This window comes from Ptychodera flava, chromosome 8, assembly GCF_041260155.1.
Source record: "Ptychodera flava strain L36383 chromosome 8, AS_Pfla_20210202, whole genome shotgun sequence".
NCBI classification, from domain to species: Eukaryota; Metazoa; Hemichordata; class Enteropneusta; family Ptychoderidae; genus Ptychodera; species Ptychodera flava.
The window spans coordinates 34,293,795-34,309,660 of NC_091935.1; the positions used below are offsets into that span (position 1 = coordinate 34,293,795).

The 15,866-nt window shown below is 38.5% G+C and overlaps 2 protein-coding genes and 1 long non-coding RNA gene across 3 annotated transcripts; all 3 read right to left on the reverse strand.

The window, feature by feature from the left end:
• Positions 1 to 4,571: 4,571 nt before the first annotated feature.
• LOC139139149 (CUB and sushi domain-containing protein 3-like) lies at positions 4,572 to 9,477 on the reverse strand. The gene is made up of 2 exons (XM_070707955.1): positions 9,309 to 9,477; positions 4,572 to 8,258 (listed from the first exon to the last, which is right to left on the reverse strand). Exons 1-2 carry the CDS (start codon positions 9,466 to 9,468, stop codon positions 5,851 to 5,853), a joined length of 2,568 nt encoding a protein of 855 aa, XP_070564056.1. The 5' UTR covers positions 9,469 to 9,477; the 3' UTR covers positions 4,572 to 5,850.
• Positions 9,478 to 11,062: 1,585 nt separating this feature from the next.
• On the reverse strand, positions 11,063 to 13,424 carry LOC139138083 (alpha-tectorin-like). Its single transcript, XM_070706307.1, has 5 exons — positions 13,416 to 13,424; positions 12,992 to 13,147; positions 12,667 to 12,787; positions 12,044 to 12,211; positions 11,063 to 11,283 (listed from the first exon to the last, which is right to left on the reverse strand). Exons 1-5 carry the CDS (start codon positions 13,422 to 13,424, stop codon positions 11,063 to 11,065), a joined length of 675 nt encoding a protein of 224 aa, XP_070562408.1.
• LOC139139150 (uncharacterized) lies at positions 13,422 to 15,458 on the reverse strand. Its single transcript, XR_011553729.1, has 3 exons — positions 15,368 to 15,458; positions 15,010 to 15,218; positions 13,422 to 13,523 (listed from the first exon to the last, which is right to left on the reverse strand). It is a non-coding gene; the product is annotated as an uncharacterized lncRNA (long non-coding RNA).
• Between the last annotated feature and the right edge of the window lie 408 nt (positions 15,459 to 15,866).

Below are 15,866 nucleotides of genomic sequence, written 5' to 3' on the forward strand. Positions count from 1 at the left end.
GTCTCAGATCAACGAAGATGCCAGTTTGACAAAAATCTCCAAATGTCGACTTCCCCTACAACCCGTACATAGTTCTATGTTTGACGAGAGCTGGGACTTAGCCTATAGTCTAATGTGTAACGTAGGTTTATTAAGTTGGTAAATCGACCGCATCATTGGTTGAAGTCATTAATAAGTCGCACTGACCCAGGAAATACACCACAATGTTCGGCGCCACACACTTGACATATGCTGTGGATGAGCAGCCCATTAAAATGATTGATGATCGATTGTTTGTTGTGGAGGAGACATGTTACAAGCAATCAATGATGTGTCTATACGATTGCCCATGCATAGTACCTAAAAACAACGGAATTTATATCCATTCCGGTATCTTTGATGACAAACTATCGGGAACCAATACTGAAACAAATACAGACTATGATTTGAGTAACAATTCCTGATGTTTCCAATCAAAAACATGCGATGTCGAAAATAGATTTCAGAGAGACTAGGATTTGGCATCAAAGACATTTATTGATTGTTTTATCTTGGCACTAATACATAATCAATAAACATGATATCCTTCCGCCACTCACTAGCTATTTTCACACAGGTGTTACCGAGTCTTGCCTCAAAAGGGAGAAATATTTAAAAGATGTGCTATCGAAGTTTGCCTTGGTGACTGGTACAAAGGAGCACAAAATCAATTTATAATAGGGCCCTGACAGTATTTAGCCTAGAAAATCTATTTCATCATTTCTTTATTTATATGCATGTTCTTTTCGAGATTGTATTTTCAAATAACACAAGGCCATAACAATTGCTCAAGGCTTTGTAATTATGATACCTGCGATAGCACTACCTAGCAAACTGTCGTGTATATATATAACAATGCTGCATATAGTATGTCGCCTTGAATTAACGACGTGGGTAATTTGAGCTCTGATACCGAAGTGTCACACTGCAGTATATATATCCACTGTTTAAAATTCTAAACTTCAAATTAACCTAAATTTTGAATTGCTACAGCGTGCAAATTTCAGATGAACTGTGAGTATAGGGCTACGTAATGCTGGCTTGATGATTAGAAGCATTTCATAAGTGTTAGGACACTGTTTTTAGCCATGCTACAAAGCTACACATTCATACTTATGGTTTGATGTATTATTTCTTTCTTATTCTGATTTGTCTTTATTCATAATGATACAACGGCAAGTTCAACCCTGAAAGTGCATTTGTGCGCGCCAGTGTCAACATGTTGAGGTTTTTTCGTTGGTGTTGGAGGCAGCCCAACTGCGTATGGCGTTTAACTGCCAACTGAAAATGTCTATGCAAACTAATACACTTCTCATTTTGATATCGCAGCGTGACCAAGTTTGATCACGTTAACCAACGAAAATGATGGTCCGTAGATCGACTGTTCATACTGGACAGCGGAAACCTACCGTCATTGATTTCTACAAACTTATTTTGTGATATAATTTAGTGTTTTGCACAAAACTGTCGGCCATGATTTGGAGATAGATAACAGATCTAACTATCTGTGTCATTGTTTGGTTAAATGTTGACAAAAAGACGATCGATTGTGCTGTTTATCGCGATGACGAGATTGCAGCCTGCCATTTCCAATGCCCAGCCACGACAAGATTTCCAGCATACCGCTAATCAGGAAAATCTCACATCAGCTGAAGGATTTGTTAGTCATTTTCCACGACTAGATTTTTGACACTAAGTAATTTTTAAATGGGAACGAGACAGACAGTGCCGAACACCGTGAATGATACCAAACGATTAAACCTTCCTTATCTCTTGTCATTACATTTGTATTGTCCTAATTTTATCTCCAGATTTTATCTGCGCGTACATGAACTATGTTGATTTACCATTGCAGACATGTTGCATGATGACAACTGATGATGTCAACCAACATGGTTACCTCGTTTAAAGAATAAGCAATACTGTATTATCAGAGTTCAAGTTAATTTGAAATACAATTGGATCAGCATCTGCAAGGGATCACCGGATATTCGGAAAGAAATAATGCGTTTGGCCTTTCTACTCTTCTGAAGTGTGAGGACTTGTTATTTTATGTTACATGAATTGACATGCGCATAAGCTATAATTCCCCTCTGAACTATGTAAGTTAACTCTCATGACAGTTACACTTTAGGATGTTATCATCGCGTGATGCAATTCGAATAAAACACCGTATGAAGTAATATAGCACCTACTCTTACATTGAAGTGAGAAATTAGACTGGAGACCTTTACCCATCTTTCAGAAAAAATGAGCATTTTTCATCCAAAGAGTGAGTCGACATAAAAATTAGGTTTCATAGATATCAATGAACTGGATTCAATAGTGAATAGAAAATGTGACTGATTTATTTTATAATCGTTTTGCGTCGTTCCCAACATCTTAGTGAGCGGCTCTCTGTCATATGAACAATCAAAATCATAGGGATAATTTGCCCAGGAGTAGTCGCATTACCACAACCAATGCGACGATAATGAAAGAAGCAATGCATTGTCACCTAGCTTGATTGTGTTGGCTCACTTAAAGATCACTGTGACAGTTACAGCGACTTGACCAAGTACTCCATTGACACCCCTAGACTAGCCATCATTTCAACGATTCAGATCATCAGGAATGTACTCTGACAATATTCACCAGCAGTTTGAGATATTTGATATTTTGCATGATAAGCCGTCTGAAAAGATCTTCTCTCGGAAAGCAAATGGTTATGCGGCAATGTAGTGGAAGTGCGCTGACCTCAGTCAAGTCCCCTAGTTCTCCAATATACTAATTGTTAATTCGCACTGAATGAGATTAATCTCCTGCTAAATGTTTACATCAACAAGAATAAGTTCTGTTCTTAATCCAAGAGCAAAGGAATCTTGATTGAGTCGACTGTAAAGTGAAATGCTAATGTCGACAAACGTAGTGCATAGTAATCCTCGTTTAATGGACGTTTTCGCGAAAAGCATGTATTAATTGGAACGGTATTGTTAGGTCGATGGACATTACTCTACATTAAAGGGACAAAGTTGGCTATTTTTCATGAATTTTGTTTGATGCAAGATACTTCTTATATTGTTTGACATTTTGAAAGATACTGAATAAATGGGTAACGATACATATATTCGACCCCGGTTTTAGACAAATTAAATGAAACCATCGCGAAAATGAATTAATGGTCATGACCATTAATTCATTTTCGCGATGGTTTCATTGATCGTGTCTAAAACTGGGGTCGAATATATGCATGGTCACCCATTCATTCAGTATCTTTCAACATGTCAAACAATATAAGTAGTGTCTCGTATCAAACAAAATTCGTACAAAATGGCCGACTTTGTGCCTTTAACGTCCAAACAAGCTAAATCACAACAAACATAACATGTGCAAACGTCAATGAAACTTATCAAAGCTGAACAATTCAGAAGTGAGCGTTATGCAGAATATTCGAGTCGTGTCAGTTTAATAACGTAGAACCCTCCCATGCAGAAGTTTGAGCCGAGTATACACACTGGACATTTTACTTGAAAAATAATAACAAGCTGCTCCGGGAAACTATTCTGTCATCACTGACTCCAACCCAAACATCAAAAAATCATTGCAAAAAATAAGGTAAATCCTTAAGCGGGCCATATATTGGCATCATGGTTGCTGAGGCCGTCGTCACTAACACTGAGCGTGACATTTGTTCATCGACGGGCGTTCTGTGGTGGGTTTCGGAATATCTACATGCAGTGGAGTGTTCAGGTCAGAGGCAGCTTTAGTAATCAGATATCTGAATTTCATACTTCCTGGTTTCTTTACTTTGATTTACACGGGTGCAATGTATATATAGGAGAATATATGGAGCTTTCAATTAGTGCAGGTTAAAGAAAAATTTGTGTAATAGGAAAGACTGCATGTCCCTAAAAGGCCCCCTAACAGGCTGAAGAAATTCAGTTGGGGAAACTTGGTTCATCTTTCTCAAGTCAGGTCTTGACAAATTCGCCAGATGGCGCTTGAGTGTAGGAAAGTGACGATCTGATATTGGATAATCCATATGTGACGTATAATCGGCGATGAACGATCTCAAAACAGTTCAAAAAGTGTGCTGCATGTTCCAATGAGTGGACATTTTAACGCATAACGTATTGACACAGGTGTCTGTTAAATGGATAGATGGATAGGTATGTATTTGGACTTTGAGCACATCTAGTACAGATGATGCGCATTAAATTACCAGGGTAAACAAGAAATGCTTTGATAAAAACCACCTCAAAAGACAAGCGCTTATTATCCCTCAAAACTCCTGCCTTTGCAGGAAATTCAAATTCCTTCGGCGACAAGGTAACAGTGTCGCTAAACTATTTTATATACAAGTTTACGTTGGGTACGTACATTTATTTATACGATACAATGTCATTAAATTGGAACAAGATACGTTCTTTCATCCGTTCAAAGTCATTTATAATCGCAAATAAAGGAAATATGTTCGTACATATTCCGTCGCTTTTTCGTCACAGTTATTATCGAAAGAAGGCAATTTCCAGATTATTTGATTCGCGAAATGAAATGCCGAACAGAATCAAATGGACAAAAATCTTTTTATTGATTTTTAAGTTAAAATTAACAGTTCTAAAATCTTCAGTGTACTACATAGGAATTTATTTAAGGACGATAATTCACTAAACAGAGTAAAATCAGACAATTTGCTTGTTTCATCTGTCCATGTAATTTATTAATTCATACACATGACAAGAGTCATAACCTTTAGCTACATGAAAAGTGAGGTAATCTTCCTTTGAGTCAGAGGATGAGCTGGTATATTTGTCTATGATGGATTCTGGTGTTTTTCCAACTGATAAGCGCACAATTGTCCCGCTAGGTCGATTAAACAGACTAAAACTATTTGATATATCACCAATGGGGTGACTGCAGGCGAACTAGGTGTACCAGGCAGTTTTACGTCTAATGCTTCTCTACAAAACAAAATGGTGAAAACAATGCAATCTCAGCCTACCAATTCATAGTTTTAAAATTGTGATAAAGAAAGCAATGTACACACATGTATATCACAAGCACATCGAATAAGTACTGAAAATACAGTAAAATTAAGAAAGATATTTATTTTATACAATACACGGCAAAATGTTAAACTGACATTCAAATGACTTGTCTACTCAAATTGCAATTATAGTGAGGTACATTTGACAAGTTTTTATTTCTTGCCCATGCTCGTAGGTCTTCGGTGGTATCTGAAAAGTACATGTCGTGAAATCTGTCATTTATTGAAGTACTTAGTGCAGGCAATGTAGAGCAGTGCTTTTTAATACAATTTCTTATTGAACGACACACACAAAATAGAACGGTACAATTCTCACCCATTTTCTTAATGGAATGTCACTGCATATTTTTATAAGAAAGAGGGTGAGTTAAAACAATAGGAAAGTTGCTAGGAGTGAGTTGAGATCAGAACTTTAAGAAAATTAATTAATTGCCTCCAACTCAAATGCAACATAAAGCATGGTACATATTAATATCATTGCCAATACATGCCAGTTTCTGCTATTACACTCGCCTTTTTCCTTAATCCGGTTGCGTATGTACCTCACAAAGGTTTAAGTATGCGTCTGTCTTTCAGTGTAACTGATCGGCCAAGACGGTCCTCGATAGTCAATTAAGACATAAAAGTAATGATCAGTGTGGATAAAATTGACCTTAAATATTAAATGTGATTGTAAATATTTGATGATAAAGACACTTTCTAACATGGGGAGCATCGGGGATCCGCCTTGAATTAACTTTTCGCCTGGCAAGTATCATGTTCTGGCTGAATGTTGGTTGTCATAAAAAACGCTCTTTAATCCTAAATCATTGCACAGAAAAGTAGGACATATAAACAAGAACAAGCATTGTCATATATGTTACAATGTGATATATTTTCACATTGCCTGCAGATGTTTGGCCTGGTTCTGCGCATTCCCGGACGCAAAGAGGAAGGGAGTTTGACCACTCCCGGTCATCACAGATACTTTCATAGGTTTCAACGCATGCTTCAGTTTCAGGATCTTTCAAGCCGTAGCCATAGTTACATGAAAATTTAACTACCGTTTCATCTGGTACAGGGTATTCGTAATTTCCATCTTGGTATCCGTTCTCCGGAGTACCAGGGTCTTCACAATGAGGTTCACAGAAGGGAACTGGATGGGTCCATTCGCCATTTTGACAACTAGTTTTGTGTGTCCCAATGAGTGTATACCCCTCATGACAGCTAAACGTTATGTTGGTTCCTGAGCAGACAGGAAACTCTATGTCTTCTTCAATTTGACCATTTTCCAGACTTCCTGGATCTTCACAATGAGGAAGACACTCGGGCAAAGGATCTGACCATTCACCATCTACACATGTTGTACTCGAATTTTGTAAACATTCTTTAGTTAGCTTATCGTGTAATGCATAACCATCGTCACAACAAAAGAACACCACAGAATCATGGTGAACTGGATACTCGTGATCGTCTCGCTGATATCCATCTTGAGGAGTGCCTGGGTCATCACAGGGGGCGTTACATACGGGAATAGGATCGCTCCAATCTCCATCTTGACATGTAATTGTGTTTTTGCCTACAAGTGTATAGCCATCAGTGCATCTGAACGTGACATCGGTTCCAGTGCAGACAGGGAAATCTATCTCCTCTACCAATTCCCCGTTTTGTGGACTGCCGGGATCGTCACACTTCAGTCGACACTCTGGTAGTGGATCTGACCAATCGCCATTCGAACATGTTGTACTTGCATTTTGTAAACATTCCTTAGTGTAATAATCGTGTAATGCATACCCATCATCACATCCAAAATACACAACAGAGTCTTCAAGTACTGGGTACTCGTAATTTTCCATTTGGTGTCCATTTTCTGGTGTACCTGGATCCTCGCAATGGGCTGTACAGGTGGGAACTGGATGGCTCCATTCACCATCTTGGCAGGTAGTTGTATCAGGTCCAATGAGTGTATACCCGTCATGACAGCTAAACGTTACACTGGTTCCAGAGCAGACAGGAAACTCTATGTCTTCTTCAATTTCACCGTTTTCCAGACTTCCTGGATCTTCACAATGAGGAAGACACTCAGGCAGAGGATCTGACCAGTCACCATCTACACATGTTGTACTCGAATTTTGTAAACATTCTTTAGTTAGCTTATCGTGTAATGCATAACCATTGTCACAACAAAAGAACACTACAGAATCATGGTAAACTGGATACTCGTGATCGTCTCGCTGATATCCATCTTGAGGAGTGCCTGGGTCTTCACAGGGGGCTTTACATACGGGAATAGGATCGCTCCAATCTCCATCTTGACATGTAATTGTGTTTTTGCCTACAAGTGTATAGCCATCAGTGCATCTGAACGTGACATCGGTTCCAGTGCAGACAGGGAAATCTATCTCCTCTACCAATTCCCCGTTTTCTGGACTACCGGGATGGTCACACTTCAGTAGACACTCTGGCAGTGGGTCTGACCATTGACCATCTTCACATGTCGTGCTTGCATTATGTAGACATTCCTTAGTTTGGATATCGTGTAATGCATACCCGTCGTTGCAACAAAAATACACAACATAATCGCTATATGCCGGATACTCGTAATCCTCCAGCTGGCACCCATTTGAGGGTGTACCTGGATCTTCGCAGTGGGCTTCACAGATAGGAAGTTGACCTACCCATTCGCCATCTTGACACATTGTTGTTTCGCTCCCAACTAGAGTATACCCATCATGACAACTGAACGTCACAATGGTTCCAGAGCACACAGGATAATCTGGCTCTTCGACCTGTTCACCATTATCTGGGTTACCAGGATCGTTACATTTCAGTCGACACTGTGGTAGTGGATCTGACCACTCCCCATTCATACAGGTTGTGCTAGCATTGTGCAGACATTCTTCAGTTAGAGTATCGTGTAATGCATATCCATCATTACAATGGAAATACACCGTAGAGTCATCTAGTACAGGGTATTCGTAGCTGTCCTCTTGGTATCCATTGTCAGGTGTTCCTGGGTCGCAACATATGGATTCACATTCCGGTATTGGATCCCATACACCATCCTTACAAGTCACACTGGGTGAGCCAATTTGTGCATAACCAGGCGTACACTTAAATGACACCAAGGTTCCTGAACATACTGGATACTCATACCTTTTGTCTTGATACCCAAACCGTGGAGTTCCTGGATCATAACACTCTTGCTTGCAAGCTGAGGACTCTCCCCAACCACCTGGAAGGAAAATGCCAGAGAAAATGAAAGAACCCCACGGTGAGACAGGGCAAATGTGCCGTACTAAGATTATTTGTATGAGGGCTTTCCATGTATTCTGCAGCCGTCCCCACACAAACGTCTAGCTTGTGTGGAAACAACAGAATATATTATCTCATGCAAATACCCCAAGCGCGGTGCGCCTGTTGTCTTGCAAAGGGGTTCTGTTATTATTACTTAATGTTACTACTGAAAAAACACAAGAGAATGCCTTAAACGCCACGTTTCGTCGTCTGATATCTGGCAGAATGGTTCATATAACACGTTGTTATTTTTTGCAATTCGATTTTATATAAAATGATATTATTGAATTCTTATTTGCTAATTGCATCACACCCTCGATTTTGATTGGGTAGTGTGTTGTTTACTCGTTTACAGCTCAAAGTACAGGCGGAATAGTTGTCGCTCAAGTCTTTTGCTACGACCCTGGAGGGAGAGAGCAACACAAAACAACCTGCGTTTGCATTAAGGTCTCATTCGGCAGTAGGCTTTGTCATAGCTATCATCTGTGAAATCTTCCATGCCGAATAGTTATTTCTGGCGCCTAAATATGACTAGCTTTGGTTGTTCACAAAATAATAATTGTTTACAAACAAAAATAGATCAAAAGCTGTGCTCATTAACATATCAGGTTATGCATGGTATTATGTATTCTGTGTTTGCACTGCAGTACAAGTACCAGTAGTACTCACACGCCTCGTAAATAAACTGTGGTATATTTGTAATAATGATCATTAGGGCCATACTCGCTATATAAATTGATGATGTTTTTGCTACTAAAATATTTCAAGATCATGTCGTTAAATTTGTCAAGCTTGTGGAAGAAAGATGCGACCTACGTAAAAAGTTGTTCAAAATAGAACATTCTTATTAACTGGAAAGCCTCCCCTGTCATGTACGTAAAGTGATAATGTATTTCAAAGACATGACATATCGGTAATTCCCTGTTGTAGGCATATTTTCTAGTACAAAGCTCTGTTTCATGAAGTAAAGATAACATTTTGCACTTACCATTGAAACTGAATCCATTTCCATCACAGTCCTCATTACAGAAACACTGTCTTATACCATCATGTATTTCACAGGAAGCGTTCTCATCACACTGCATGGGTGTGCATACCATCTCACTATCCTCTGTGCAATTACAAATATTTTCACATAACGGATCCATAATTACATCCCCGATCTGAAATAATTTTGTAGAAGTTTTGACAATGTGTTAAAATTATCATACTGTTCTAAAGTACAACGCAGGGACATGTAACACAAGGTATTAAGGTTTCACAGCCTGGCAACTACACAGACATATCAACGTTTTCTTTGAAATTTCATAGAAGACATTTGTCAATGTTAAGGTTGTATGCGCCTCGAAAGGGAATGAATTTAACTTTGTAGTTTCAAAAACTTTCGCAAATGAAACTTTCGACCGTTGTCTTAGCAAAGCAAGAATAAAAATCAGGGGTCACCGTGCAAAATTTGGTACTAGAAATACAAACTGCTTAAGATTTCCTGATATTTGAATTTCAAAACTCAACTCTATGGGGAGAGATAAAATTTCCGGTTTTCGATAAACTAAAACAGTGATAACTTTATTCAACCGAGAGCTTTCAAGTGAACCCCCACAAAAGGTGCATCTGAACGGAATTGATAAGATTAGAAAGCCTAAGTTCATGTCCCTGAGGTGCGGTCCTTAAGGCTCAGTGCAGTTATGGACATTTCAGTTCAGAGTCTATTGGCAGAGGTCTCATTAACCTTTGACCCGCTCACGGACCTGCTCCCCCCTCCGGTTACGCATTTTATTTAATGAGGGCATTTAAGTTATGGCTATGCATAATTCATTCAGTCACGCAAAGTGATTACTCAGGGTATACTTTGTAAATTAACACGATGACACCATGTTTTTAATTTTGCTTATCGAAAAGTACAAAGTTATATTTCATTTTATGCTCAAAGTTTTCATGTATTTGTCAATGAGATTAATAGAAGACACGGGTTGTAAGAATGAACCCTTTTATTCCCAATCATACTAACATCAGGTTTTCAAATGCCTTTTTAACAAAAGAGTCGGCAGTGAAACATCTGAAGAAGCAATTATTTTGAAACATGAAATGAGATTGATCGAAATAACCAAAAGTCACAAAAGATTCCCCATACTTAATAATCATAAAATCAACTCTATTTTAAATTTTTAATTTCTTGTAAGATCAAAATCGACGAAAACGGATATAGTAATCCCAACTATTTATTTCCATTTTAAAATGATACTATATTACAGAATGTATGTGCCAAATTTCATGAAAATCAAATGTACTTTTGAATTTGAATTTGTTGTACTCCATCTTAAGTTACCACATCGATGATAATGAAACAAAATGTATTTGTCCCGCTGATTTTTTTCAACTGCACTATATTATTGATATTGTTTCTCGATCTTGAATTTGTAAAAGTCACTTCGTCTTCTCTCTCTCCCTTTCAGTGTAATTCCACCACATGATATGTAGCAGTCAGTGTGCTTACTCACTGATTCGTCCAATGAACACTTGACATTCTGTTCTCTAGTTCCATTATATTTGACGTCAGATTATTATTTGAATTATAGGAAGAATAAGTTACATTGGCTCCACTGAGTACATTTGTTACTTGTAGGCAAAGTAAAATGTCAGGAAAAAAAGAAAAGAAAACGAAATTCAAAATACCACAGATTTAAATGCTCGAGAACAGTTGACAAAGTCTTTGTTAAGGTCAGTCACTACGCCCAATTGTATTTAGCGTAATATACTTACAGAAAAATAGCGCCCATCCACAGTGCATCCACAGTCAGCTGGTTCGATGCATTCATTACCATCGAGTACAGTGCCATCCGGACAGAAACACCCCTCCATGCAGTCAGTGATTGGACAGTTCTCACTGGCGTCAAGCTTCACACAGGTGTTCGTACATGGAGGTCCACAGGAACTATACTCTCTGCCTTCTGCACATATCACAGCTGAATGAAGGAAGGATATCATGATGGTTAAATACGTCAGAGACAACGACAGCTTCATGCTACACATTTTGTCCAGATAGAAACCAAATTTTCAGCATATGTAAACATTGAAAAATGCAAGGTACTTTATTAGCTATTAGCTACTTAATCCTTAACAACGTCCATTTGTTTAACTTTTTAAGCAACGAGACGTAGTTGCAAGAGTTGTATACACCATAACCAAGGAAAGGTGCTTTTCAAATACGTTATTTATTAAATACAGCACTTTGTAAATTCAATGACATACATATCTTCAATTATCATCACCACCACCACCACCACCACCACCACCATCATCATCATCATCATCATCATCATCACCACCACCACCACCACCACCATCATCATCATCATCATCATCATCATCATCATCATCACCACCACCACCACCACCACCACCACCACCACCATCATCATCATCATCATCATCATCATCACCACCACCACCACCACCACCACCACCACCATCATCATCATCATCATCATCATCATCATCATCATCATCATCATCATCATCATCATCACCAACACCACCACCCACCCCACCACCCCACCACCACCACCATCATCATCATCATCATCATCATCATCATCACCAACACCACCACCACCACCACCACCACCACCACCATCATCATCATCATCATCATCATCATCATCATCATCATCATCATCACCAACAACATCATCAGTTCTCGTCATATAACATATAACTACATACGACATGTATCTTCATCTCTCCATTCTTCAACGGGAAGTCCCAGATCTCTGCATCGGCGTTGGTATGCTTCGATAGCGGAGCAATAATCCCCAATAGCGCAGTAGTCAGTCAGACATGATTGGTAGTACGATTCGTGCTCATTAATTACATGACACCCTTTGAAGGGACCTATAAAATGTGATAAAATTATATGGTAATTACCATAGTAAACATAATTACTATTAGAAAAATGCGATTAAACTGTAGCGAATGAATTCAATAATGCGCGATGTTCTCAGTGAACGGTTATTTAGAGAAAATTGCATCGTGTCCTACGAGAAGTTAAAGGTAGCGTACAGCTGTTGATTGTGATAATAGGAGTGCCAAAACCATTACCACTTTCAGGCCTAAAGGCTCTTGACAAGGTTACAGCCAAGTCATATCCCCCTGAGTAAGTTTGATGACTAAAATTACTAAGATAATTGATCACTTAAACAGAACGTATGTGATAATTAATGTATATTTTATTTCTAAAATTGGGTTGAAGTCACGTTATCATATAACTTGAAATTTATTCGTCAAAACATGTGAAATCCTTTAGACCGTCAGACATCACAAGCTGCTTGTGATAATTGATAACATACCTTGGCCATCTATTATGATGTCACATTTGTGGTTACCATCAGACGGTGTACATGGAGTTGTAGTTGGTATATCACATTGTTCAGTTGCCCAGCTATGACCAAACTCGTTGACATCCTCTGTCTGTTAAGACAAAATGACCACGATTAGAGATACGGTGCCAAAAATGCCAATATGTATAAAAGATGATTGCCAGCATAAAAATTATCGTACAAATATCATGATATTCATATTTTCGTTTAATGCTACACATACTTTGACCAAAAGAAGCTGTCAAACCTAAAGAAAAATATAAAAAGAAATATATTTATGATAAAGTAAAACTACCTCTTCGCCACCTGGCATAACATACATGGATCCAGCTTTTCCATAGTGATCACAGAGACCGCCAACTTGATATTTGTAAGGATCAGCCGGTGCCTTGACAACCACTTGGTGTTTACCATCAAAGCTTACATAGAAACCAAAATCAGTGTGAAGAGACTGCAAAATTAAATCGACATATATAGAATATAGGCAATTAGTTTAGTTCGTTCCACAACAGATTATGTTATAATTGTTAATTCCTGTGTAGGCTGTTATTTCGAAAACCTGCGATATCATCGTGCTTGACTAAATGTCTGGTAATGCTACCTCCCACATATCAATAACATGTATAGAAACGTAAGGAACAATTTGCAGGACCTTTGCTATTTGTGAAATCAATGGTAGATTAATGAAATCCCGCGACAAGTGATAGAACTGTACTTACTACCACCATTCCATTTTGGACAACAAAGACATTGGAAACAGGATTGGCTGGCAAGCGCACTCTGATACCATCGATTCGAACCTCACCATCCTCCATCAAGGATATCACCTGGAAAAAAAAAACATTTAAAACTTTTGCAATTTGTCCGAAACACTGCTAATTATTCGTGATAATTCACGCACATTGATTTTGTTGGCACTTTGTTGGCGACTGATGCCGTATGTTGTGGGTTCGAATCCGATTGAAAACTAGCCGTATTATAACGACATTAATGAAGACAAGATGACTAGAAAGTGAACTAAGCTAGTGGTACGCTAAACCTTGCCTAGTTTTACTAACATCATCACAGTCAGATAACTCTCTGAAATGTCCTGAACGGAACGTCTATGTCTTCAGAAGTTGGTCTATTGTCTCATTTACATAGATACAGCGATATCATGGTAAGCAGTCAAATAAGCAATTTAAAAATTGACATCAGTTCAAGTTTGCATCTTTTGAACATACGAATGTAACAAGACAACTCTAGTGTTTCTCTTTCCCACACAACGACGGTGAAAATCGATTTCTTCACCTAAAATACGATCTAACAGCTCACACAAATCCTCGCTGGCCTTTCACAGCTAAATCTGCATGTTCTACACTTGGCTCGTTTGGACTGACTGGTGTTCGTATTATAAGACGATTTGGCTTGATACATTGTTCATTTCGTGCACAGTGTGTCGTTACTTATAATACCCCGAACTGATGTAAATTAAAGATTCATCGATTTCTTTAGTCAAACAGTGACCCTTATTGTTTATTAGGTCAGATTCATTCTTCATCCTTTTTGTAAAATGAATGACGCCGATGTGTTGAACTTGCAGATATTTTGTATCCTTATTACCGATGCATATATTTCAGATGGGAATACGTTTATCTGTGGATCAACTAAATATGTCAAAACTACAAGTATTTGTCATTTCTGAAAAAGACTTTAGAGATAGTTTTCATTTCGAACGACGTGGGCCGATTGCAATAATTTCCATATACGTTTTGCGCAAAGTAATCATTTGAATTTATGTTTCGAAACTTACAAGCCTACAACAGACAATAAATGATAAGAAAAATCATGCCCATGTTGGCTAGATCCCAGATCGACGAACCTTTTGAGAACCTCGCGGGAACGCCTAGGGACGTCAACTCTAACGTGTATAAATTCGTATTGAGTTTCGGCCGTTTTGAACACTGTGTCATAATAAAGTACATTTACACAGGAATAGCCAATGTCGATTATATTGACTTCAACCGTCAATCATGCAACTCAGAAATGTCCTTGACATTGTGAGGGGCAGAGATCGATGCTCTCGCAGACATAAGTCGTCTCTGCTGTCAACGTGGAGATTTACATCTGGCAAGGGGATTTCCGTACGGATTTACTTTAAATTTGTTGTTGCTTTTGCTGAGGTATAAGTACAGTGTTAATCATATTATTTGACACGCCTTCTAATGATAGTAGCTTGGTTACATTATTATTCGAAGGGCGTTTGAATATTTAAAGAGCAGACCTCAAATAAATTTACAAAACATTTAAAAACCTAAAGTAATAAAATCTTACCGTGTCGAACAGATATATAGTAACTTCTTTAGTGATGGAATAAGATGGATTAGTTTCCGCCTCTTCGTTCAGGACTGTTACGTTGAATTTTGGAGAAACAGAGTCACTAGAGGAAGCCAGTGTATAAGTACACACACCTTGAAAACTGTAGTAGTCATTGTTGAATGACATGTAATGGGGATCTCCGTAAGCTGTGCACACGCCACGCTCTGAAATGAGAAAATAGACTTCTTCAGTAATGGGGAATGCCATCAATACAAGTTCAATAGCTGCCTACTAACGAGTGATTAAATATTGCGCATCTGATGAAACCTTATTATGTAACATCACCTTCAGAAATAAGCAATCCTTCATGTACCTTCGACAACGACGTTGAATCCACAGGTGTCAACAACAGCAGCACTATCAATTAGGCTGTATGTGACGGTCGTGGTCCCAATGGGGAAGACATCGCCGGGTGTTGGTGTGTGATGTTACTAAGGTATCCGATCCAAGGCATTCTGTTTCGGGTTCCTCCCACCAAACTCGAACTTCATCGACGCCATCGGCATACACAGGTTCAAGATCACTCGGACAGGTAGTGTAAGAAGGGTTGTCTATAAGGTTTAGCGGGCGTGGAGAGGAAAAATCGAAACATATAAGTTCCTAAGAATATCATTACAAATTCAAAGTCACCATTTCAATGATAAGGCACGTCAAGTATTAATATCTTGCAAAATCATGATAACCAAACATATTTCATTGTTCACTATATTAGTATGTTACACCAGCGTTTTGCAGAAAGATATGTGCGTCGAATAATTTGATTTCCGTTTCTGAAACTTTTACCCCCAAAACATAACGTACGATTTTGTCAG